Raw genomic sequence first — 27,233 nt, 5'->3', positions numbered from 1 at the left:
CTTGTATTATAAATTTCTTCTTCTACTGTTGTTTGTTAATTAATCAAAATAAAATTTCTATTTAATAGTTATCAATAATCACAGATATTAGCAATCAGCAAAGGTTAGTATGTCAATTTAATTATAAAATATATTATGTTATATATATAATTATATGAGGGAGTCTGTATGACTGTAGATTTCGTTTTGTATTATTGCATGGCATGTCAATGGCATGTGTAATTTTGTAATTTGTTTATGCCAAAAATTGCATAGTTTAATATTATGTTATAATATTATGATGATTAGTATAAATCTGTTTGGCATTTTCAGATGGCATTGCGTTCACAAATTTATCTTGTTAGCCCTGCTGAAAGAATTGAAGGTAGTAAATTGCCATCAGGGAAGCAGGTTCTTGGTCACTTTCTACATCTCCACAATGTTTTGAAAGAGGATATTCGAAAGGCTGCAACCCACGCTATTGAGAAAGTTGAAGATTTCTGGTTTCGAGCTAAAATTCCAACCAGGCATCGTCAAGATTCCATTAAAAAGCTTGAGCAATTATTCTTCGAGTGGAAAAGTCTAAAGAAAAACAAGAGCCGCAAGACCGAGACTCAACAAACAAATGAAACCGCATTTTCAGCCGCAATAGAAGAACTGTTCGACATTGCACATGCTGACGCCATGGAGCTAATTGAGAATCAAGAAGATAAGGTCTTTCTGGAATCTCAAAGAAAAAAGGGACGACCTGGCTGCATGGGCGGAATCGATAAGGTTCTGCTTCAACAACAAAAAAAGCAGAATGAGAGAAAGCAGATATTGCAAAAGAGAGTACATCGATCTCAACTTGATAAAAACACCTTGCTAGATAAAGCTGTGTTGGAGAGCAGCAGCGCTGATTCAGAAGAAAGTCAGTCTGAACCTGAAGATGAGGATCCAGTTCTAAGCACAAGTACTGTTACTCCTTCTTCTTCATCACGAAAGCGAGGACGCCAAAGTGTTGTTTCACCACAGCTGGCATCTATGCTTGATAGAAATAAAATGAGCGACAGGGCTGCTATGATGGTCATCGTTGAGGCTTCGAGGGCTCTTGGACAAGACGCTGAATCACTCGCTTTGAATAGATCAACCATCCAACGACTCCGTCGGAAACACCGACAGCAAATTGCCTCCGGAATCATTCAACATTTCAAGCCAAATACTGCTCTTACAGTACACTGGGATGGCAAGCTGATGCAAGATCTGACTGGAACAGAGAAGGTGGATAGGTTGCCCATTCTTGTCACAACAATGGGGAAGACAAAGCTTTTGGATATTCCAAAGATTCCTGCAGGTAATACATAATGGTATAATATATAATGGCATAATATATATGCCTACTTTTATTTTAGTTAAATGTTTTTATAAATTTTGAAATCATTTATTATTATGAAATGTGAATGTGAAATCATGTCAGACAAACTTTAATAAAGACTACTATAAATTACTTTTTAGGCACTGGACAAGACGAGGCCAAAGCAGTCTATGATGCTATCCGAAAATGGGAGCTGGAAATCTTTGTCCATGGTATGTGTTTCGATACAACCTCTTCCAACACCGGTCGGCTGTCTGGCGCTTGCGTTCTTCTCGAACAGCTACTAGGGCGGCCTCTACTGCACTTTGGTTGTCGACATCACATCATGGAACTGGTATTGGCTGCTGCTTTTTGTGTCTGTATGGGACCCAGTAAAGCTCCGGAAATACTCGTTTTCAAACGATTTCAAGCACAGTGGTCATCCTTTGACCAGGAAAGTTATGAAGATGCCTTTTCGGATGATGTTGCCTCAGCTGAACTCTCCGAAGTCAAACATGTAATCATTGTTTTCTGTGAACAGCAGCTGCAAGATCATCAGCCACGAGATGACTATCGCGAGCTGCTCAAACTGATGCTCATCTTTTTAGGAAGAAAGCCTACAGATTGGAAGAATTTTCGAGCGCCTGGGTCAATGCATCAAGCTCGATGGATGGCGAAAGCCATTTACAGTATAAAGGTTTGGCTGTTTCGATCACAGTTTAAGCTGACCTTGCGAGAGTCTCGTGGCCTCCTACGTGTGAACATATTTCTTGCAAAGGTTTATATCACGTTCTGGTTTTTGGCGCCTCTGGCTTACAAAGCCGCTAGGAATGATCTACAACTTATTCAACAACTCCAGGCTTACCCTGATCAAGATATTGGTGCCGCAACATCACGCAAGCTTGCGGGCCATCTTTGGTACCTGTCAGAAGATTTGATCCTTTTCAGCCTCTTCGATCCAGAAGTGGATTTCACTACGAAACGCGAAATTGTTAAAAGATCATTAGAACAGGAAGGAGAAGAAGTACCTTTGAAACGTGTCGTGGTGGACTTGGCGACAGTACAACAAAAGACGCTTCCTGATTTTGTCTCAAAAAGAAGCAGAAACCTGTTTTCTATTCTGGGCATGCCAGATGGATTCCTGGCCGAAGATCCTGAATCATGGAACAGGAGAGATGACTTCAAGGTTGCAGAGGCAATCGTGAAATCCCAGGCAGTAACAAACGACCATGCAGAACGAGGAGTTGCCTTGATCCAAGATGCAACAAAGTCTGGCTGATTTAAGAGCGAAGAACAGCTGCAATATGCTCTGCAGGTTATCGAACAGAACCGGGCAAACTTTCCGAATGTGAAAAAATCCACCTTACTTCACAATTAACTAGTTCAACTAAGTGAAGATGTGTAACTTTGTGTATTCTATTGTTTCTGTGTTTGTCTCTGTAATTAAGAACTGTTTTTAGTAGTTAGAATTAATTTTCTGTATGAAACTGATGGCAAAATGTGCTGAATTCTGTCACAGACATCAAAAATTCGTATATGAGAAAACTTTGACGGCGTTGAGCCACCTCTAAATATTAATATTTTTTTATGAAACTTTACACATAATTTTTTTGTATGAAATGGAACCATTTAAAATGGTCAGACTTAACATTGCTCTTATTTAATTTTTTATCATCATATAAGGGCCACCCTAATATATATATATATATATATATATATTGTCACATATATATATATATATATATATATATATGTGTGTGTGTGTGTGTGTGTGTGTGTGTGTGTGTGTGTGTGTGTGTGTGTGTGTGTGTGTGTGTGTGTGTGTGTGTGTGTGTGTGTTACAAATTGTTAAAGTTGTCTGACTTAGAACCTTTTTGTTTACATGTGTTAAAGATAATAACAAAAAGCTTGTCTTTTATATATTTATTCATTTTTTGTACAAAAAACTTATAAAAATCAAAGGTCAAACTATTACACATATTAAATCACACAATGTATAAAAGTACCGATCATAAAGCCTTTGTCAGACATCTCACTGGATATCGTGTTCCTCTTCCCCGTCATTCGCCTCGTCGGTTGTTGGCCAGCTCATGAGTTCATCATAAAAACCACTGAACTCATCCGGAACATATTTCGTTAGTTTCCTAATATCCTGCAGTTTCACTCTTTTTATCGGAACATAACCCAATGGGTAGCACACATTTTGCGGAAACTCGACGATGCGATCGACTACTTGAGAAATCTTGTGAGTTTCGACCATCAGCCCATCAATAAGTGGCCTACAGACAATTGCACCTGGAGAAGTCCCGTAAGTGAAGTGCTTTAGAGAAATTATTCCAAAACTTACCTTATTCTTAGCAGGAACTTTCTTTCCCCGTGTTTTTTCCGAAATGCAAGATTTTTTGTAGAATGTTGGCCACCACTTTTGAAAATCTACAATATCTTCTGTTGCGACTTCTTCAACAGTAAACTTACCAGTAGTACTAGAAGTAATGATAAGTTCAGTTATCTGGTGAACAGTGTAGACCTTGTCAAATCTTTTCAGTTTTCTCTTTATCACCGCGAAGTCCCGGTCACATGGTAGGTACGAGTGACCTCTTATCGGGTAGTACTGCTCAATTCGATCAAATCGGCCAGTATCTTTGAGAGCCAAAAAGACTCTGTTTATTTCATGGTTTTTATTTTGGCCTCTACAGTTATCTGAGTAGACATGGACTTCAGTAAACTGTGGAGGAGCAGACATTAGGTAATTGTACACAAAAGAGCACACCTCATCAGGGTATTTTCTGGCTGTGCCTTTATGGTACACATAAGCATGAAGTTTATTGCATTTCACATCGTGAATAGAGAAGAGGTTAGCAGATAGCTGTCTGAGGTAAAAGGTTTCCTGGACTGGTATCATCGGTAAAGGGATATTCTGCATGTAGTCAAATGCGATCACTAAGACATGCGGTTCATTTTGTTTTGTTTCCGGGTTGCTTTCATTTTGGAGTTTGTTGTTAAAATTTTTCGATCTACGTTTGTGCAGCATCAGTTCAGTAGCAGCATTTCTCTTTGCTGCATCACTGAGATGAGGGCTTTGTAATTTTAAATTAAGCTCCTCACAGGTGCAACAAGAGTCTAGTTGTCCTTAAAGTAGTCTAGAAAAAATTTGTAGCTACATTTTGCTTCAGGATGTTTTTCTTTAAAAATTGAGTACAAAATTTTGACATTTAGTCTAGCATCTAGATAATTGATAGTTTTACCAGCATATTTGCTCTGTTTCACCGGATAAATTTCGATATGTTCTCTTATCAGAAGTCTTACATTGCCCCTGATTGCATTCGTTCCTAATTTTTTCCCTCGAAGGTCCTTTGGTAATTTTCCTAATACCAACAGGGAGCGCAATCGTCGAATACGACTAATTTAATACCATAAAGACTTTTAAAAGCATCCACATACCTTTTATTTGGTATCCCCCACCAAAACCTCGTATGTAAATGAAAAGTCATGAGCTACTCTTCCTTCAGCACCTTCCTTTCTGGGTCGGTGAGTTTTCACCTTCACGCTTGTAATCAATGGTTGTAGAAACACATCTTGCTCGTTCTTTGTCTCTAACGATCTCATGCGTGCGAAGATCTCGTCGCGCTGGTTTTTTAGACGTTCCGTACATTTCTTCGAGCATCTGAAAGCAAAATATCTCATTAGATTATGTTGATATAAATGTTCGAGGTAGGCCTTAATGCCATAGCCAAACTCTAAAAAATGATGTTTGAGTAATTCGGCTATAACATTTGGCTACTGTTTAAGGTAAATTCACATACCTAAATGGAACGATTTGGAAGGTGTTGGATTAGTTTTTTCTGAGACGTTTTTATGAAAAGATGTTGCATGATATGCTATGATAGGCTTGAGCAAATTGTTAAAAGGCTGATTAGGTATCGAAATTGCAATACAAATCTCACCTGCAATCAGTTCCAACAGTAGTAGCAGGTACAGTTCTTCCTTTGTAGTCAATGTACAATTACCTTTCACTCTAGCTTCTTTAATAATTTCCTTTCCCACAGAGCCTCATTTTTAACCTTTCTTCCACTGCTAGTACTAGGTTCTTCATCCATTATAAGTCTTTTTCATTAAAACAACAAGATAAATAATAAAATAAGCCCAAATCAAATCATTCTTGTAACCAAAACAAAACAAAAATTGGATTAAAAACATCTGACAGCTACCAGAAGAACACAGCTGGTTTTCTCAGTGCTGCCAACAAAAACCTTCTAAGTCACTGACCTAGAACCTTTTAGTTTACAGACAATATTTTAGCTCTCTATTCAACGTGTACGGAGAGGTCTGACGTAGAATGTTTTACTATACAATGATGGAACTGCCTTCAAAGAACAAATTTTCATCAAAAAGTCAAATATTAAAAAAAAATGACTTAGAAAGTTTTGTATACATTGATTCATGTGTGAGGAGGGAGTTCTCAAAGTAATGAACTGGCCTCCTCAAAGTCCAGATTTGAACATTATTTAACATGTTTGGGGTTAATTGGATAAAAAAAAGGCTGAATATAACCCCAAAAATGTCGAAGAATGCTTTCAAATATTAAAAAGAGAGCGGGACAATATTCCACAAAATTTCATTACATATTTATATGAATCAATTCCCAGGAGACTCGCTGCTGTGATCAACACAAAAGGTGGACATACAAAGTATTAATTGCTCTTTCTTTTTTTATCATATTTTATCAAATTATTTCTAGATATTTTTGTTTATAATATATGTGTCTATAAACCTGATTTTTTTTACTTCATAAGTCCTTCATATTTTTACGATAAAATCAAAAATATTTATAAACTTATGGTGGGCTAAAACTTATTCACAGTACTGTATATATATATATATATATATATATATATATATATATATATATATATGACTAGTACACAGATAAAGTTATCTGTGTAGGGGAGGTAGGGGAGCATTGGGCACTTTTTCACATAAACGCTGATAAAACTGTTATTTTTTATCATAATCAAAATTTTATTTCAAATATATCTGGCGCACATATTTGGCAGTAATTATTGCTAAGAAGAGTTTTAGTAATATAATTAGTCGCAAAGTTACAAAAGGTTTTTGAACACAAGTCCAAAGTGCCCAAACCTCCCGGTGGTTGGGAGGTTTGGGCACCCCTGAGGGGAGGTTTGGGCACTGTATTTAATATGCACAATATTGTTTTAATATACTGCTATGATTAAGTGTTATATAGCATTGATATAAAAAATTATAATACAAACATTTTTCTTATCAGAGACTTTACAAAAAATTAAACAATGTCACTTGGGATCAATGCTACACGATGTTGGGCTTAATAAGACTTATTTTAAATTTGGTATGACCCAAAGAGGCTTATCAAATTTATATTTTAGGCTGCCACGTTTTATCCATGTTGTTGGTGTAGGCAATTTTGTTTTTATATCCTCCAGGGACGCTGGCTACGTCCTCGATGTCAGGAAACATAAACGTATTTCTTATCTTACTTGCTCTCATAAATTTGACAGTTGCCATGGAGTGATTAACCTCTTCGATTATTCCAACATAATGATAAACAGTTTTTTGGTGTTAAATTTAACCAACACAAAGTTATTGACCAGGAAATTTCTATCCATAACAATCACATCGTCTACATCAAACTCTTCTTCCGATGAATCGATTTCAACAAGGGCTTCGTCAGAAACGGAAACATTTTCTATTTCATCATCACTGCTAATCTTCCTGCTTTTCTCGTTTTTAGAGCATTTTTGATTTTTGTTGAGCTCTTTGATCTTATTTTTTCTTTGTCTTTCTTTTTCTTCCATTTCAATGAGTCTTTTCTCGGGTGTGTCTGTCAATATTCTAGTTTTTCCTTTCTTCCGTTTCATGCCATCCAGTTTCCTGGGGCCGGCATTCGGGTATGGCCTTACTAAATCAGGTGTTACATAGATAGCGCCCCTAGTCTGGCTTTTAGATAGAGATTCCATTTGAGATGGCCCAGTGACTTCCATATTTGAACTTGTACGATCCTCTAGACTCAGATTTTCTTATGTTGAAGGCTGTTCCATGATAGTTTGGTCGGAAATCAATTTTTCTGTAGCAATATTATTCTCTTCCGGCAAGCAGCGATCAGTTATAGAAGAACAAACAAAATCTTCATCAGAAAAAATGTTTGAATTGAATGGCCAAATGCCAGGTTTTTCAAATCCCTTTTGAATATTTTGCAACTTGAATGCAAGTGGAATGGCTTTTGCTGCTAATTTTGGGATTTCATAAATTGTTAAAGTTTTGCCAGGATTGCTTACCAATAAATCTGTTACAACAGTGTTATAATAAGTTTTAAGTGGTCCATAGACAGTCAGGTCTAGGGATTGCAGTTTTTGGCTGCAGTGCGGTGGGAAAGTCATTAAAACAATCCCTGATTCTTTGCAAAAATCGAGAACTGGTACTGAAATATGGCTCTCGTGATTGTCCAGCAGCAATAGAACTGGCGAGGAAGGCGTTGGTTTTGCGTGTTTTGCAAAATGGTGTACATATTTAAAAAAACATGGTGCTGTCATCCACCCTGAAAGATATGCCGCTCCATCTGAAGCAACAGGTGCATCATTTAGCATATATGTTTTGAAATTAACCCGTGGGAATATGAAAAAGGGTGGTATTGAGTTACCCAATCCATTAATACCAGAGCAAACCGTTGCAAGTGTCCCTCTTTCAGCTGACGTTACTTGCCCAACTTGCTTGGTGCCTCTGAGAGCAATCACTTTTTGGGTTCGTTGTACTGTTGATAATCCAGTTTCGTCTATATTGTAAATAGACTCAGGGCCGAAGCGATCCCGTTCATATACAGTTTTAAGATTTTCAAAAAAATCCCCGACATTTTTCTTATTGAAACTTTTGGCACGTGAGAGACTGGTAGCTTCTGGTGTCCTTATTGAAAGCTGAGGTTGTCTTTTAATAAATCCTTTAAGCCAATCTTTGGATGCAAGTTTCTTCTCTGTCCAGTTGTCTGGTATTTTTTTTATTAATGGCAGTAGCGTATTCGTAAACCAATTCGCGTGCCTTCAGTTTTGACATTCCATGATTTAGTTTAAACAATGTTACAAGATATTCTGAAATTTTTTCTTCTTCATCTTTCGTGAATATTTGGGATGATACAAATTTAGAAATATCTTTCACAACGCCACCTTGCTTTATGTGTCTTTGAAGGTTAGACCTGGGTATATCATATTTAATCGCAGTAGTTTTAATTTTTCCTCCTTTAGAAACCTCTTCCAATGCGCGCAAAATAACATCTTTAGGGATTTCACATCGTTTATTTTTCTTTTTAAATGAAAACGGGATTGTCCTGATAAGAAATGATTAACCATTCAATCCAATGGGCATAGCAAAAAAGCACAAACGTATGACACCAAAACACGCTAAAAAAAGAGGGAGCATTGGGCATGTCCAAACCTCCCTCCTACATGCGTGCCCAATGCTCCCCACAACCTCACTTTTCAAATAACTTTGAATAAGTTTATTTTTATCAAATGTGGAATCATAATTGCCAGGTAAATATAATGTTCATTAAACGCAAAAGAAGAAGTTAACACAGATACTTACACTTTCTTGCAGATTTCTTTGTTATCTTTCTTCAAATCACAAACAAGATATTTACTTTTGTAAGCAACAAACCGTTAAGCGCAAGTAACTTGACAACCAAGTGAAATGACAGCTGACACTTTTCATGAGCGGTGTTGTAAGTTATAAAACTATATTGCTATGGTAGAAAACAAAAAATATCTATAATAGATTGTGAGAAATGAGGGGGTGCCCAAACCTCCCGACTGCCCAATGCTCCCCTACCTCCCCTACTCGTCATATATTTTTAAAACATTTTTTTTACAACAATTTGTAGTAAATATATTTAAAAAAATCTGCAGCTAAAAGCACATATTTTGTAAATTCAGTTACAGGTTCATAATATTATAAATTTAAATTTGGGAACATTATTTTCTTGGCTTCACGGAACACAGTAGCTCGGAATGCCCCTTTTTGTGCCAAAATTATTTTTTTATTAAATATTATTAAATTTGATATAAATAACATACTTAGAGCTTCTAAACATATTTGCGACTAAAAAAATGGTTTTATTAATTTTTTTTTTTCTTAATAATTATAAATACAGCAAAAAAAAATTAAAAAATGCATTTTTTCACATCTTATCAACTCAATTCAAACACAATCCACAGAATAAACATTAAAAAAATACATTTTAATGTTTTTAATAGGTACACAATCTTATGAAAAAAATACTTTCATGTCTTATCAACTCATTCAAACACAATTTACAACTTTAAGGCAACAATCTATGTCTGCATATATTTAAATGAAGTATTTAGAAATTTACAATGATATCTCCTGATAATAATAACTCCAAAACCTCAACAGGAATGTCTTTCTTTTTTGAAGTGCAGGTTTGCCTCAAAGATGCTATGACATGAGCATATCAGATGAGCATAGAAATCTTTTCAAAATGTCCTCATTTGCCATACATCTTGAAGCTTTTCGAGCATGACGTTCACGAAACCGTTTGAAAAATTTGTTTGTTGCCTCCTGTGCTTCTTCACTCATCATTCCAATTGGCAGTGAGATTCTATTAATGATGGCTGGGCCGTGGATCAGCAGTTTGTGGAGGCTTTGTGGCATGTAGTACCATGGGTACAGTTTCACAAACAACTTTGCAGTTTCTATACACATCATGGTAAACTTTTCAGTATTTATTTCATAGCCACTTGATATGCTTGACAAAATAACGTGCAATTTTAAAATTAGTTCCTTATCGACACCTGTTATATTTGCAAAAGAAATGGCATCAGTAAATGCTCGTCGAGAAGTGTTTCCATCATTAAATGTAACAGATCCTCCAGACTTTGGTTGATCAACAACAAGGCCCATCTGTTGAAGAAAAGCTTGTTGGATGTGAGACTTTGTTTCAGCAACTTGTGCTTTGTCTTCTGCTGTTCTTGCTTGCCACTTTTTGATAGGCAACTTGTAACCAATATGCAGAAAACATTCAAAACATCGAATCCAGCAGTTCAGTGTAGATAAACCATACTGTAAGCCTTTTGCCTGGTAATTTTTTACTATGCAGGCATCAATCTTGTTCATCTCTTTTGGTGAGCATCCACAGATAGAGCAACACTGACTTGAGTTAGTGGCCTCAGATAAAGCTGTGTGTACTTTTCCATCAATGATTGTTATTTCAATCACATGCTTTACTTGAAGTACTTTTCCATTGTTTAATATAATTTTTGTAAAATTTAAATTCCTTATTTCTTCTTTTAGTTGAGCTTCTTCAGAGATTATAATATCTTTAGATTCTTTTTCAAACTGAAAACGCAAAGGGCGACAATACAGAGTTGATGATGGTTTTAGGTTTCGCCATAAAGTTGTCTTTTTTCCACCAGCAAATGAGCTCAAGTCAAATGGTACTATGCAAGTTAAAAACAATGACTCTTCTATTTGTATATTACGGATACCATCTTTAGACACTGTTTGCTTATAGACACTTTGTCCTGTTGAGCCATCAAATCCTGCCTTGTGTCTTAAAGTAGCAAATATGGTTGTATCACCAGCAACTGTTTCAATAACATCATTCTGTACTTGACATAGTCTTTGTGCAGTGTGGTCGACCAAGCTCTGCATTGAGATTTTAGCAAACAAATCATCTATCTCTATTTCATTTGGATAGCAAGATAATTTTGCTGCCTTTATTATGTGATTTGAAGGATAAAGTTCACAGTTTTTTCTCAAAGCAGCATTACGATGTAGTTGATATCCATCTTTGGTCATATTTGTATCTAAAAGTAAAGCTAGAGCCTCATTGCCAGAGAGTTGTTGAGATATTTTGTTACTATTGTCAAAAATTCTCTTTACTGCATGTACCTCATCAAGTTTATTTTCTTTTTTAAGAGAAACTTTTGCTGCAAAAAGTAGTTCATTCGATGAATGCCCATGTTGTAGAGATATGGTGCACCTGTACTTTGTTCGAAGTGAACAGTCATCAAAATTCTCAATTTAAGTCCTACCATCTCTTTCTTATATGAATTAGCAATATTTCCAGCTTAGGGTTTGGGTTTACCAGATTCATACCATTGATAACATCCTTTAAAACACCATGGTCAGAGATTTTTAATTTATTTTCTAGCATGTAGGTATATATATATATCAATGTATTTCATTTTAACCTATAAATTCTAAAATACATTCATTAGAAATCATTTAAATGACAGTATATTTATGCCTAAAAGTTTAAAGATGATGTGTTTTATTTCTAATTAAAAAGCCAAGTGATTAATTAAAAACTAACTAATTAAAAAAACTCGTGATTTGTTTGTCGCGGGCAAAATTTTAGTTATAACCTGCTATCTAAAAGTTAATTTTTGGGCAAGGTGGTACTTTGTTGAAGCTGAAACTAACTTTAAATTACAATATATATACTTAGTAAAGATTTTAATGCATTTTCAGACTGGAGGTAGGGATTGCAAAATCCCGGACATTCTAAATCATGGGATTTCGGGGTTGAGTAATTTATCCCCGGGAAATCCCGGGAAATCCCGGGATTTGATAAAAAACAGAAACAATCATTTGCGGTGAAGTATGTGAAGAACAAAGTAATCATCAAACGCTGAAAAATGATTAATTTATTGATAATATAATTATATTAACAATAAATTATTCATTTTTCATTTTTTAGTTAACTAAAATAGTTCATTTACTAATGAACCTAAGTTATTGAAATTATAAAACAATTCATTAAAAAGATAGCACAATATAATAAAAATGATAATTAAAAATAATATGAATATAAATGAATATACAAGAATTTTATTTATTTTTGAAAGTACCACTTTAAAAAACTGAAAGCGACAATCTTTTCGTCGTTTAATCGCGTTCGATTTTTTAAGCATAAAAACCCAGTTACACTTTCTACCCTTATAGGTTATAGGTTAAAAATATTTACTTAAGTTCTAATTTTTTTTAAATTTCTAAAGTTCTTAAACTATTTCAATTTACGTTTCTTTATCAGATCTATAATTCAAACTGAATCTGTTACTGTAAAATTGAAAAAAAACACTTTGAATAGTTGAAGAATTTTTTAGAATCACGCATACATTTCGTTGCATAAGAAGTATTGGGCTTTAACTTTTTTTGTTGTTGTGAAAATTTAACTTTCAATTTATCTCAGTTAAAATGTTTTAGTCCTGTCATTTTTTATAATTAAAATTATACATCTTTTTTTCGTTATTTATGTTTCATAATCAAACTGATAATAATATTTCTATAATTTTAAACTTGTTTTTATTACTAATTGTTAATTACAGCTTTTATCAATAAATTCTTATAATATAAAAAAAAGCAGATAGAACCCTCTAATTCTCGTGCGACGATTTGTAATTAAAATGAAGCCGAAAATTCGAAATTAAACTAATTAAAATATTGCAAAGAGAATAAACAGCTATGTAACAAGTATTTTACCAAAGACTGCATTTACTAGACACTTAATGATGTACGAATAAGTTAATAGCTTAATCCCTATTTATCTTTACTTTTTTTATTACATTCCCGAAATCCCGGGAAATTTTTGTGAAAAATCCCGGGATTACGGGATCAACAATTTATACGGAATCCCGGGATTTCGGGATCCCGGGATTGCCATCCCTAACTGGAGGATATTAGAGGTTTTTTTAATTAAATAAAGTAAGCAAAAATTTACACTTAAAAAACCTGTAAAAACACATCATCTTAAAAATTAAATAAAATTTCTTACTTACAAGCAAAAAATTTGAAAGGAAGTTATTTTGTTTCAAAGAGTATCAATCTATCAATATATAAAAAAATTATAGCGCAAATAATTTTAGTTAAAAAATAGTTGACAGTTTCTGAGTAGCAATACACATATTTTATTAATTTTTATTTTAAAACTTACGAATCTGGCAAAAAAAATTAACTTCAACAGGCCATATAAAATTTAATATAAAAGCTAGTGACTAAAAAAATATGTTTTTTTTAAAGCTTGATAAGTATGGAAAACAACTATTACCATTAAACCTACGTTGAACAAAATTTTTTTTTTTTAAATTTTGGCACACCTTGACCCACTGTGCGGAAGTGATAAAAAAACAAAACATTGGTTTTTAAAACGCTTCTAAAATTAATGGAAACAGCTGATCGTGAGACAAATATTGCAGATGTTGTTGCACGACTGTCGTGCGACTATATGGAAACCAACCTTAAAAGGTTTTAAAATGGCAAACCAGGGAATCTCATTCATTGCGCATGCGTACTGTTTAATTTATTACATAAATTGTTGGCGTTGGCGCTACCGTTCTCATATCGTAAGCTCTCTATTAAAGTAAACTGACCTATATCTGGCAACATCGTACTTATTGCTTAAAAACAAAAATTCATGTAGTGTTACGTGAATAAATAAATTAGCATATAAGTATACTTAGGGATGGATATAATTCAGAAAAATTTTTAACAAAATCAACCTTGATATGTGTTTACGCATCAGTTTTTCAGATGCCAGATAAAAGACTTATTTCTGGCCGCTTCCTTCCTAATTCTGGCCATCGCACAGTGTATCGCTTCATACAAGCTAGGTGGACAAAAATATTTTGTTTAGTAATTTCATTCCTAAGAATGTAGTTAACAATATTTTGGTGTTTTATTGATTAGTTATGCAGTAGGGTAGCCTGGGGGAGGCAGGGGGGCAATTACCCCGCGCGTTTAAGCTTTAGGGGGCGCCTAAAAGTCAATTTTACTATAAAAAGTTTTTTTTTTTTTAATTTTATTGTAAAAAAGGAGATATATTAATTACTTTTAAGATTTTAAAAGTTTTTATCTTGAAAAAGTTATAAAAATAACTTTAAAAAAGTAATAAAAATAAATACTAAATTTCAACACATTAATAATGTAATAAAATTTTGCCTAAAATAAAAATATACTCACTACAAATATACAAAATATAATAATAAACTCACTACACTACGTAAAATAAAAAAATATTTTATTAATAATTAATCATTATCGGATGAATCATTGTTATCTTCAGTAGCCGATGAATCGGACTCTAAATAATCTTCATCGTCACACATAATTCTATTTTCAACAAGCTGTGGTGGTATAATAGGTGGGATAATTAAATTCAAAACTTCTAACGGTAGTTTGCCAGTTTTCTTACTTGACACTTCTCTGTGTGAGTTGATGACAGGATCTGATGTTACCAAAAGCATATTGAGCAAATCTATATTTGTGCAAATACGTGAATTTTTTCTTGTATGGTGTTCGCGGAATCGACGAAAATCTTTATTGCGGGCTTCTTGAGACTCTTCCGACAGTTGTCCTATTGGAAGAAGGCATGTTTTTATAACTTCCGTGCTATGTACAAGTATTTTGTGCACAGTAACAGGCATATAGTACCACGGATACAGATTAATATAAAGAGTTTTGGTTTCAGAACAAAACTTTTCAAATTCATAATAGTTAATATCATAGCCAGAGGAAAGTGTTCTTAATAAAATACTAAAATTTTTAATGAGATTGATGTCTAAACCCGTAATCTCGCCGCTTAACTCTGGCTTCATAAAAAACCTGCGAGCAGTGTTCCCATCATTTGTATTCCCAAAGCCAGGTTTTGGTTTATCTACAATAAGACCCATATGCTTTTTAAATTTTTGTTTGATATCTTCTGAACGTTTTTGGACACTAGATTTATCTTCATCGCTTCTAACTTGCCACTTTTTTATATCTAAACGATAGCTAATGTGTAGCATGCACTCAAAAAAACGAATCCACGCATGCAAAGTAGACAGACCAAAACCATAATGTTCTTTTTTAACAACTAAGTCTTTTAGTTCACCGTTCATCATTTTAAGAGTCGCACCACATATGTAACATTTTTGTTGGGAACTTGTGTCAGTCAAGGCATTGCAAACTTTTCCATCTACCATTGATAGTATTAGGTCGTGTTTAACAGTAATTTGAGATTCGTTGAGTCTTATAGATGTTGGAACAAGTTGAGAAACTTCTGTTAAAACTTGGTTAGTTTCTGTTGTAGTTAAAAGATTTGTTTCTTTTGAAAAAATAAATTTAATTGGTCGGCAATAAAGCGTGGATGAAGGTCGTGGATTTTGCCAAATAATATTTTGACCGTCACTCAGTCTCAACGGAACAAATGAAAATACAAACAGAAACTCATCAGTAGCATCAGAGTTTTTAAATTTCTGTTTGTATGTGCTGTGACCGGAGCTCCCATCACATCCCCATTTGCTAATTAGTGTGAATGGCGTAGTAAAAGTAATACTTTTAAGAACTTCGCATTGGGCTTCAATTAAGCGTTCAGTAGTTTTATCAAGTATAGCTTGTAGGCTAATTTCGGCACGTGTTTCTGTAACAGAAATATGTTCATCTAATGGATAACATAACTTTTTCGACTTGCATAGACTATAATAAGATGGAAATAATATATGCCCTGCCTTTAAAGACCACTTTCTCGTCTGTTTATAAGAATGACTTGTACATTTAGAGTCAATATAATAAGCTAATGCCTCGTCACGATTTAACTGCCTGCCCCCACAAATAAAGTCTTTTGATTTAATTTTTTCTGATGATTCCAGACTTTTTCTGATTAAAGTAGCTTGGTTTCTGTGCCCCAACGCACGGCATGCTACTTCAGCAGCTGTGGTCAACTCAGTTGCACTTTGCAATTTTACTAAGTTTTCAACTCTTCGTTTTTTGGTTTTAAAGGACGAGTCTTCAAAGTTCTTTTTTGGTCGTCCTTGAATTTCTCCAGATGATGAAAAAGTACATTGCTGGTATATACTTATTTTAAATTCTACATTTGCCCCCTCTAACCAAATTTTATTTTTGTTTAAAAAACGGTCCATCATCATATGTGCTGCAGACCATTTTTTTGCGAATTTTGAAGCCATACATGAAATTTTTAACTGCAAAGACCTCTCAGAATCTTTAGTCACATCAGTTACATCAGTAACACAAAATCTTTGCAAAATAAAAATCCATTAAACGAGAATTTCTTTCTTCTTGATTATGTCTTCGCCATTTTTTAAACAACTCCATTTTTGAAAAAGAGCGCACATGATCTAAATGAAATTTAATAACAAAAAATTGTGGATTTATGTGGTGAAAATTTTTTCTTTGTTGTACACCTTAGGACTTTAGCTATACACTGTTAATAAATTAGCTTGGATACATGTGGATACAAAAAGTTGTATAAGTTTAAAAATTAAAAACCAAAAAATATTTTACAATTTTAACCCAGTTTTTTAAACCATACTTTAACACATATTGCTTAACTTTTAAATAAAATATTTAATGTAAGTAAATAGTACTTACCCTCAAAAGTAAAATCCATCGCTGCATTAAAATGATTGCTTTCTTTAATTCTTGCTAAATGTTAATGCAACGATTGTAAATTTTTATTTAATTTTTTTCAAAAATGAAATTACATTTTAACGCCTCTTTAATTGCTTATGACTCATTGCTCTGTAATGTTTTTCATAATTAACATCGCAAGTTATTACTAATATAGGACTGTTATTGTGAAAATATTATCAATTAGTTGATTTCTTGATATGACTTTTGTCCACCTAGCTTGAATGAAGCGATACACTGTGCATCGGCTAGATTTAGGCAGAGTTTCTTTTATAAATCACGTTTTTAAACAGAAAAAAAATTTAACTGAAATAAGAAACATTATATAAGCAAGAAACTAGAACACCAATATTCATGTTAAAATAAAAAGAACAAAATAAAAACAAAAGAATAATAAATTATTCACATTTTTTTTTTTTTTTACAGTTTGGAAGTTTTGTTTTTTTTCCTCCTGTTTTTTTCTCTTTAACATAACATTTTCTTCTCTTTTTTTTTTTCTTTAACTTTTTTTGAACTTCTTCATGTTTGTTATCCAGTGCTTCTTAAGATGTAAGCAAAAAATACTTTGGTTTCAAAAAAAAAAGTCAACATCTGCTTCAATTGATCAATATTGCATTTTACTGTTTCACAATGGTCATTAAACACTTGAGGTAGGTCGCCTAAAATTTTCAACAGGTTCTCATTATTTTGATAATTGGGTTCTATGTATAAAGAATTAGGCATGTAAACTTCAGGTGGAATTATATTTGGATTATATGGATAAACTCCATAAGCTCAAAAACCAGATATAATATTATTTGGGGTAACAGATTCGTTCCAAGCCTGCTTCATCAATCCACAAAAACTTACTCTTGAAACTAGTGTCCCAGGAAAATTATTAATCAAATTTTCACATGCTTTTCTGTAAGCTTTCTTGAGTGCGCCAAATACTGATCAATCAAAAGACTGAAGCCAGTTAGAAGTGTGAGCTGGCAACTCAAAAATATGTACTTTGTTTGCCACAGCTACATCTAATAACTCTACAAAGTTGTGAGTCATGGCCGTCTAAAATAAGTAATTGAGGTCTGTCAGAACCAATTTTTGGAAGAAATCATTTTGTAAACCAAAGAAATACAATTCCCTGCTTAGTCCAACCACTATTAGAAACACTAAAGGTGCTTCCTTCTGGTGCATTTTCAATTTGAAAGCTGTTGAGTGTTCCACCACATGTTATAGTAAAAGGAAAAACCTATTTGTTTTTCCTTTTACTATAACATGTGGTGGAAGAGAGTTACCAATTGCATTAATGCAAATTATAACAGTGATTGTTTCCCAATTACCTGATGTACGACTATGCAGATACTTTACTCCTTTTTTAGCAACTATTTCATTATGGCGATAATCAAACTGAATTCCAGTCTCATCCTTATTCCATATCTTCTGTCGTTTACTAATCAAATTATTTTCCATTAATACACTTTAAGAATAGAAAAGTATGTTGAAACTTTACAAGCATTCATACACTAATGTCTAACAGCAGCTATAACTTCTGGTTGATGTAAAGTTATCTGTTTGTACCTTTTGCACATCCCACGCCACCACTTTTGGAAGGTGTTCCATTTTTGAATGATTTATTATACTTTGGAGCTAAGTTTTCAGCATATTTTAGAAACTAAGATTGGCCAAATCCTATTCCTAATGGTTTTATTTCCTTCTTCATTATTTAGAAGGGTGGGATGTCCAGACTTGGCTCCCAATTCTGTTTTTTCAGAAAGTCTAACTTTCAACTTGAAACACCAAAAGCCTTACATGCTGCACGCTGTGAAATCCATTTTTTACAGCTTGCAACTCATATCATAGTTGTATCACTCCATAAACAATGTTTTCCAGGTTTACTTCTATAAGTTCTTCATTTTTTTTTTTAGAACTTTGTAACTTTTTTCTTATTTTAAAATTTTTATTTTTTCATTCCAATAAAAAATTTCAGATTTCTATAAAAAAACATAAATATTAAACTATAAGATACTTGTTAACATTTAACAAATGTTCTTGCATATAAGTGCATATAGCCATAATATACATAGGTGGGTGATTCCATGTGAAAACATCCAGGGCATGCAATCCTAAGTCTCAGATTTTGCTGATTTTTAAACCACTTAAAGATTTTAGTAAATTATGAACATCCTGAAAATTTTATCATGTAATTTCGATCGGTTCCTAAGATATAGCTATTTAAAGTTTGCCTCCAACCAACAAAAATCCGCCATTTTTAAAAATGGTTTTGGTCCTAGTTTCTGTTATATGTGTGTTGGAAAGCTGAAAATTTGTACCTATACATATTTTGGGCCCACGAATCCAATGAAACAGCTTAAAATATTTAATAAGGAACATAACACCTAAAATTTAAATGTTCACCACAATTTTACTGGGGCGAGTCCAACCACAAAAATGCCAATGTAGCTCAATTTTTTTTTTTTTTTAATTTTTTATAGAATTTGTCCTGAATAGTTAAGTTATAGTTATTACAAAGAATTGGAGAGTGGTCTTTTCTAAAACAGAAATAAAAACATGATCAAATCTACTTAAATTTAGTGCTTAAAAACAGCTATTTTGATAAATTAAACAAGAAAAAAAGGGTGTAGTTTGACAGTTTCAAACTTTTAGTTGTTGTTGACTAGGTGTTTCTGTAATTTTATAGAATCTAATCCTAAAATATATTGTTTCAAAGGGGGAGATTTTATAAATGCAGATGTATATCGCAAGTTTAGTTGTTTTTTTCAGAGGTTGTATTAAATAGTTTAGTTGGAGTTATTAGAAAAAATCAGATTGCAAACTTAAAACAGAAATAAAAACACCTTCAAATATACTTATATTTATTACTGACAAAACATTAGTTTCATATTTATCAAACTAAGACAAATAAACTTAAAAAAAGGATCCAAAACAAATAGAGCACTTGGAAAGAAGTTCAAGAAACAAAAGTAATATATAAAATTTAAAAATTAGAAACTCAAAAAAATTAAAATTTATTAGTTATAGCGTTATAATCATTCACATTAATGTTATATGTTCGCCCTGATTTTGTTGTTGGGACTTTGATTACTGCAATTAAACTTGACAATGGTACCAACAGATATCCATCTGTGGCCAAATGAAGTTTTGAGAAGGACTGAGAGGGTGCATAAACTTAATTTGAATATCATTTGTAGTAATATCTATCTCTGTAACCATTACTATCCACCAAAAAGAATCGTACTTGCATGCAACAAAATTATTTAGATTTAGTACAATTGCAACATCAGACATTACTGGCTTTTGGCAATATAAATCTGTCAACACATTGATGTTCGCTTTTTCTTTTAAAACTAATTTCAAATATTAAAATGGGTATGTAATGATGATAACTTCTGGTACCTGGAACAGTTTTTCCTGTTTCAAATTGCTTCTTAAGTTGCTGTTGCCTTGAATTAACTGCATCTTTGGTAATTTTATAAAAAATGATTGTGTTTATATTGGTGATGCAAAACTCAAGCATATCATCAACTGTCAATATTTGGTTTTCAAACATGCTTTTGCTGTTATTCTTTTAACGGTACCACCTATGCCATCACAAGTAGATTTTGCATGGCTGGTTGCAAAAAACACCCATTCAACTGTAATCTTGAAATCTTCCTTATGGTGGCATAGATTTATAAAGTTTTTATAGTTTTTATAATGAGCAGAACATCCATCAGAAAAATAATAAATTTTATTGATACCAACTAAATGTTCTTTAATGTGCTCTACAATTTTCTTTTGAATATCATACACAAAGCATGTATCATAATCATTGTCATCACTTAAAAAACAGAACGACTTATGCTGAATATTTGTTTTAGAAATTTCCTTTAAATATATAACAACAGGATGTAGTGTACATTATTGTTTATTCTAATGATAACTTTGTATTTCATCCTGTATAACAAATTGATAATTCGCTGCAAAATCTGGCTGTATAATACATTCATTGTAACCTAAATTATTTTTTAGCTCAAATAGCGAGTTTAGCATTTAGCAATATATGAATGTGAAGTTAGTTAATGTGAGAAACAACAATTACACCTTTTTTTCTCGTTTAATTTATCAAAATAGCTGTTTTTAAGCACTAAATTTAAGTAGATTTGATCATGTTTTTATTTCTGTTTTAGAAAAGACCACTCTCCAATTCTTTGTAATAACTATTACTTAACTATTCAGGACAAATTCTATAAAAAACTAAAAAAAAAAAAAATTGAGCTACATCGGCATTTTTGTGGTTGGACTCGCCCCAGTAAAATTGTGGTGAACATTTAAATTTTAGGTGTTATGTTCCTTATTAAATATTTTAAGCTGTTTCATTGGATTCGTGGGCCCAAAATATGTATAGGTACAAATTTTCAGCTTTCCAACACACATATAACAGAAACTAGGACCAAAACCATTTTTAAAAATGGCGGATTTTTGTTGGTTGGAGGCAAACTTTAAATAGCTATATCTTAGGAACCGATCGAAATTACATGATAAAATTTTCAGGATGTTCATAATTTACTAAAATCTTTAAGTGGTTTAAAAATCAGCAAAATCTGAGACTTAGGATTGCATGCCCTGGATGTTTTCACATGGAATCACCCAGATGTATATCTATAACATTCATTATTGTACAACAAAATTGAAACATTATTATGCAAAAAAGTATTTAATCAAGACCATGGTCATGTATTAAGGCCTATATGTATAACTTTGTTTATAAAATGGTATTTTTAATGTAATGTTATAAAAAAAATGTTATTAATCTACTTAAAATAAAATTTATAGTTACAATGCTATGTTTATAAAGAATACAAAGTTAAGGTTGCATCATTTTTAAACATTGTATAGGCTATATACATAATATAATGCAGTATATATACATTTGTATTAGGTGACACATGTACATATAACACATAATAATTGCATTACTATATACTTGATCATTATTATACATTATGCACATAACATAGTTTTCAAAATTACACACACAAACACACGCATATCTTTAAACATGTGTCATTTTTAAAGTTATAGATGATTTATATTTTAACAAATCGTAAACATAAAATTATCTACGGCCAGAATCAGGAATAATTTTCGGACAGATATAGGACATTCGGTAGAAAATATATTGCAGTTTTATAGAAATTCATATACAATTAGATACATTATTTAAATTCACATACATTATTCGAAACTTGCATAGTTACATATACAGTTTTAACAACATTATATTCTAATATTACTTTTAATTCAAGCGATTTACAAACCCAATAATGTTTGAATGTAATTATCAAAACTTTGAAAATATATAAACACCGAGTTTACAGAGGTTTGATATTTTCAAAGTTTTGATAATTAGGTTTCAGAGTATCAGCATATTTATATATTTTTTTAACTGCACATTTAAAATTACAAACTTAAAATATCATATTTTATTTCATAACAGAACAATAAACTATTACATTAAAGCATTTTGGTCTTCTGAAAGTCGGTCAAAATTAGGAAGCGGCCAGATATAGGTCAGTTTACCCTAACTTTTTTGAGCAAACGTAATATTTGATTCCCTTTTTGCGGACGAATTTGTAATAGTATATGTTTTTAAAAAGAGAGCCAAAATGGCTAACCGAAGCGTGTTTTATACCATTAGAAAATATTGGAAAAAGTCTTTATTTGGAGTTGTTATTTATACATACGCTTTAAATTACGGAACTAAGAGATATAGGTATTTAAAATTCTTACTTTTAAATATAATTATTCTCAGCCACTAGGTTTAACAAGGTAATTAATACAATATTTAAAGTAAATACTTCAGCTCATCTTTGGTGTCACCATTTGTAAAAAACAATTTTTATTAGCAATATAGGATTGTTTTCTAATTATTTGAATAGTAAATGAAAAATTTCGAATTTGTTAGTCAGCCCAAGTGAACTGGGAAAATACTAACATCATATTTATAATATTGAAAAAAAAAAAAAAAAAAATCTAGATTTTATGTGAGAATAATCGTTTGACGTTTGTAGTTAAAACAGACTTCTCACACATTTTAATATGAAGCAATTAAGCATTTGAATCAAAGAGTACTATATGAAAAAGTGGTTTAGCCATATATTAAAGATGTCTACTAAAACCTTGTATAAAGATTGAATCAATTAAATTGACCTCTTTTTCAGTCACAACACCTTCTCAGAGTAAAAGAATGCTTCTTATAGGTATTGATTACAGATTGACATCTGTACAAAGTTTTAAATATATTTCAATTAAAAAAAAAATTTCCTAAATTTCAATGAATCAAGTTGAATTAAATAAGATCTAGAAATATCTTAATGTTGTGTAAAAGTCTGTGATATGCTCTATATATTGATGCATCAAAAACTTTAGTAAATCTCTTAAGCGATTATTTACTAATTAATATCTGTAAAAATATTTCTTTTGTAATTGCCAAGCTTATCATGATATATCTATCTAAATTTAAATTTTCTATAACCTCTTTGTGAGAAAAATCAGAAAACTAAAATGTGAATTGTTTCCATATTAATCTTTAGATTGCTCTTTGAATTTTTTTAATTTATTCATGTAATTTTAATCTAATATACAGAAATAACTTCAGATCAGATCTTGTTTGGATATGTCCTAAACACCTTTTAAATCAATTCTATTTAAAATGGATTTTATATTGATTAAGCTCATTAGTTGTAAATGTTATTCTCCAGGGTTTACAAATCTTAACCTGAGAAAGTTCATCAAAAGTAGTAGGTAGAAGTAAAATTAGAAAAGAATAAAAAAAAGAACAAAAAAACAGAACTCCAAAATCACTCAGGAAATTAATTATCAGCATTTAAATAACTATACTTTGATTGAAGAAAGGCCATTCAGTATAAGGTAAATCGGCTCAAATGTTTACTAGAATGCTGCTGAGCCACCATTGACTAAAGACATTTCCAAAGAGATTTAGAAAATACATTAAATTTTCCTAAAAATGTTGATATTTTTAAGTTGTAGCAGCTTTATCTTCAGTTTGTGATGAAGAAGCAATAGATGGAATCATTTGAACCAAATTTGCACCTAAAAATTACTTACCTAAAGTTGAAGCAAATAAACTGTATATCAATATAATGAAGTAGCCTCAAGATATTATTTTATTGAATTCAATTTTCACACAGTTATTTAATTTGACAAAAGGCAAATTTTTTGCACCCATTTAATAATTAAAGAAAACAAAATCTTTTTAACAAAATCACATCATCCTATTGAGCAAGCATAATATTTAAGTTTGTTTAAAACAAGAAAAGGCACTTGTATTTCAGTTAGAGTTATGGCTGTTTTTCAGTTAGAGTTATGGCTGTTTTTCAGGTTGTACATAATACCTTTATTTTTATGATGTTCTTTTACTGTGTATGTAATTTGTAAAAGAATTGACTGTTATGCTAATATTTTGCAAATGTAATTTGTTTGTATAAATAAAAACAATAATTATGTAAATAAAAATTTGTATTAATAATGTCAGTAAAATAATAATAATATTTGTTTTGTAGAGAATACTTAATACGAAGATCATTTTTTCTTGAAGCAAAGGTATGAAAAATCTTACTTGGTCTATGGGATCATGTAAATAACAAATATTTATATATGATTTAATTTAACCTAACATGCAATCTTTTTTAACTCAAGTTTTTAATGGATGATAACATTTAATTTAGCCTGCAGTTTTAGATTAATTTTTTGACACCCAATCAATTTGAAAAATTGCAAATACATTCAAGATATTTCAAATTTTCTCCTCTTAAAGAAAATATATAATTTATCTATAAACTTTTATTAATTGAAAAAAAAAAAAAATTTCTATGTCAGACCTTAAGAAAGTGTGTGTACAAGTTTTATAAAACACATAAAGGTAAAAGGAAAAAATTTACTGCCGACCATTTTACAGCAGAGTTTTTATTTTTTATTTGTTTTAGATTTATGGAGAAGAAAAGTGTCATCCTTTAGAAAAACCAAAACGTTTTTATGTCATTTTGAATCCTGCTGCTGGGAACAGGTAGTCTGGAAAATATTTATTTGCAGCCACTATATTAAATGTTTTCATATTTAAGAAACATTTACTTTTATTATATCTGTGAATGTATTCTATTGATATATATTTTCACTGTAGTGTTAGATTTCATCACCATTCATAAAAATATCTAATAGAAAATAATGTATCTGACCATTTAACTTTTTTTTTATTTGCCGTTTAGTTTTTAGAGAATGTGAAGCAAATTAAATTTTCCTTTTCAAAATGTGTTGTTTGTTCAAAATTGTTTTTAAAAATTGTTTTATTTATGAATATTTTACTGAGAGAATTTTTTTTCTTCTATTCATTTGAGTGTATATCTAGAAATACGAACAAAATTCAGGTAAGCAATTCTTTTTTTTAGTAAATGCAAGAAGTTATTCCAAAAGAATGCTGCTCCTATATTTCATTTAGCTGGAATTGATGTCACTTACATACAAGTAATGTCAAATGTTTGATGTCATAGTAGTACTTTCTAAACTATAATAAAGTTTTATTGTTGTAGAACTGTTTTTTAAAATTGTTCCTATAAAATTTAGACAAGTTATGAGGGTCATGCAAAGACAATAGTGAATTATTTTGACCCATTGATTGATGGAATTATTGTTGCTGGGGGTGATGGGTCTTTGCACGAGGTTAGACAATAATTATAAGAAATCTATGTTTTTTTTCTTTTAATAGTTATTTTGAAATTTAATCATTGTTTAATTTGCTACTGTAGGTAGTTACAGGCATGTTGCGACAACCAGTAACGGTAATTGACTTATTAACTTATCAAACTAAAAGCCTTTGAACAGGTTATGCTTAAAGTGAGTAAACAGATACTTCAAAACCTTTATCCAAGAATTGTTAAGTTTACGAATTGTATTGTGCAATTGCCTGTATTCCTCTGACACCTAAGATGATTAACTTGGTACTAAGATTAAATGTCCATAATAAAGAATTTTTCACCATCAGATGAAACAAAAAGTTTGTACAATCTTCTAAGTTTTCTTTTAACTCTTTTTTTATCTCACTTATATTGAACCAGGGAACTTCATAAATTTGATTCTTAATTTCTTCTTTGCATTCACTGTACTATTTACAGGCTATAAAATGCTCACTAGTATATGGCTGCCAAATATAATGGATTTCCATCACCTTTAAACACAGGTGATTAAGAACCTGAGTTCTTAGAGTACTCAAATGAGCCAGTGGTATTTAAATACTTGTTGAATTGTTCTCTTTTTTCATCCTTTATCTTCAAAGTATTTGATTGTTGACTTTTGATCTTGATTATCATTGAAGAAAAATTGAATAATTCCTTGAGCAACAACTTCACACTCTTTTGATTTCTTGTCACTTTTTTGATTTCTTATAATTGTAATTAATAGTTAGTAGAACTTAGTATTTCAAAATAAATAAATTTTAGACTTGTACATTTATGAAATGTATCAAATCAGAATTTATATCTTAGATTACATTTTTATATAGACAAAGGTTAATCAAGTTCCAGTTGGATTTATTCCTCTTGGTTCCCACAGCAATTTTATTCATAGAAAACTGTTTGGTTCTGATGAAGTTCAAGTAAGGTTAGTGAAGTTTTATTGAAATCTTAGTAGAATGTTACTGAATACAGTTTTTTTAGTCATGTGTGTCTACACAGGAAACTAATCTTTTATTTATTCATATGTATGTATGTATGTATGTATGTATGTATGTATGTATGTATGTATGTATGTATGTATGTATGTATGTATGTATGTATGTATGTATGTATGTATGTACATACCTATATATGATATATATAGGTATGTATGTACATACCTATATATGATATATATAGGTATGTATATACATCACTGTGCACTCCTGAGACCGCCAGGGTAAATTTTGGTTTACTCTAAATTTTTTTTGTTTATTTACTATTAATGGGTTAAACAAAGTATTTTGAAATAATTTTTAAAATCTAAACTAACTTTTAAACATAAAAATTTTTAGATTTAATTAATTAAAATGTCTAAAATAAATTGCGTCATTTTATGATTGCGTCATCTATTCTATTTGGTACAAAATGTTGCAATACCGATGAAAATAATTATTATTACAGTTAAAAGCGATCATATAAAACTTATATTTTTTTGTCAAAATGGCCGACGAAAAATGTCTAATTTGTGCATGTTGCTTTATTTCCTTTGGAAAAGGATCACATAAACTTATTAAAGTAACTCCCGCATTACAACTTCACATTCAAAATTTGATTTGGAGAGAATATGATGTAGAAAAAGAGTGTTGTCCAAAAAACATTTGTAATTCTTGCAAAACCAAATTTATATGCATTGAACAGGGGTGAAACATCAAAATTAAATGATTGGATTGAGAAAATATCTCAAATAAACAGACAAAAGCTCA

At 31.5% G+C, this 27,233-nt stretch overlaps 3 protein-coding genes and 2 pseudogenes across 5 annotated transcripts in view; 3 read left to right on the top strand and 2 right to left on the bottom strand.

The window, feature by feature from the left end:
• On the top strand, nt 1-2,998 carry LOC149892182 (uncharacterized; annotated as a pseudogene).
• Nucleotides 2,999-3,323: 325 nt separating this feature from the next.
• On the bottom strand, nt 3,324-5,627 carry LOC149892181 (uncharacterized). Its single transcript, XM_090079720.1, has 2 exons — nt 5,257-5,627; nt 3,324-4,976 (listed from the first exon to the last, which is right to left on the bottom strand). The coding sequence occupies exon 2, from the start codon at nt 4,341-4,343 to the stop codon at nt 3,345-3,347; it is 999 nt and encodes a 332-aa protein (XP_089935846.1). The 5' UTR covers nt 4,344-4,976; nt 5,257-5,627; the 3' UTR covers nt 3,324-3,344.
• Nucleotides 5,628-6,654: 1,027 nt separating this feature from the next.
• Nucleotides 6,655-8,257, bottom strand: LOC149892180 (uncharacterized; annotated as a pseudogene).
• Nucleotides 8,258-21,119: 12,862 nt separating this feature from the next.
• LOC149892177 (uncharacterized) overlaps nt 21,120-27,233 on the top strand; it is a 27,516-nt gene continuing 21,402 nt past the window's right edge. The window contains exon 1 of the mRNA XM_090078454.1: nt 21,120-21,394. Within this exon, the coding sequence (XP_089934580.1) occupies nt 21,360-21,394 (35 nt within the window). The 5' untranslated portion in view covers nt 21,120-21,359. The remainder of the gene's footprint in view (nt 21,395-27,233) is intronic.
• Nucleotides 22,353-27,233, top strand: part of LOC145192112 (acylglycerol kinase, mitochondrial-like) — a 13,766-nt gene continuing 8,885 nt past the window's right edge. For 2 of the 3 annotated variants that reach the window (XM_090078455.1, XM_090078456.1), the window contains exons 1-7: nt 22,353-22,514; nt 24,325-24,364; nt 24,748-24,827; nt 25,207-25,282; nt 25,382-25,477; nt 25,564-25,596; nt 26,316-26,413. In XM_090078455.1, coding sequence (XP_089934581.1) covers nt 22,408-22,514; nt 24,325-24,364; nt 24,748-24,827; nt 25,207-25,282; nt 25,382-25,477; nt 25,564-25,596; nt 26,316-26,413 — 530 coding nt within the window. In that variant the 5' untranslated portion in view covers nt 22,353-22,407. The remainder of the gene's footprint in view (nt 22,515-24,324; nt 24,365-24,747; nt 24,828-25,206; nt 25,283-25,381; nt 25,478-25,563; nt 25,597-26,315; nt 26,414-27,233) is intronic. The other variant, XR_016449757.1, reaches the window with a different exon arrangement.

The sequence above is a fragment of the Hydra viridissima genome, unplaced genomic scaffold (genome assembly GCF_058129835.1).
Source record: "Hydra viridissima isolate aposymbiotic clone 2 unplaced genomic scaffold, HvirCarnegie_v1 scaffold_2, whole genome shotgun sequence".
Taxonomy (NCBI): domain Eukaryota; kingdom Metazoa; phylum Cnidaria; class Hydrozoa; order Anthoathecata; family Hydridae; genus Hydra; species Hydra viridissima.
This window is presented reverse-complemented; position numbering and strand designations above follow the sequence as displayed.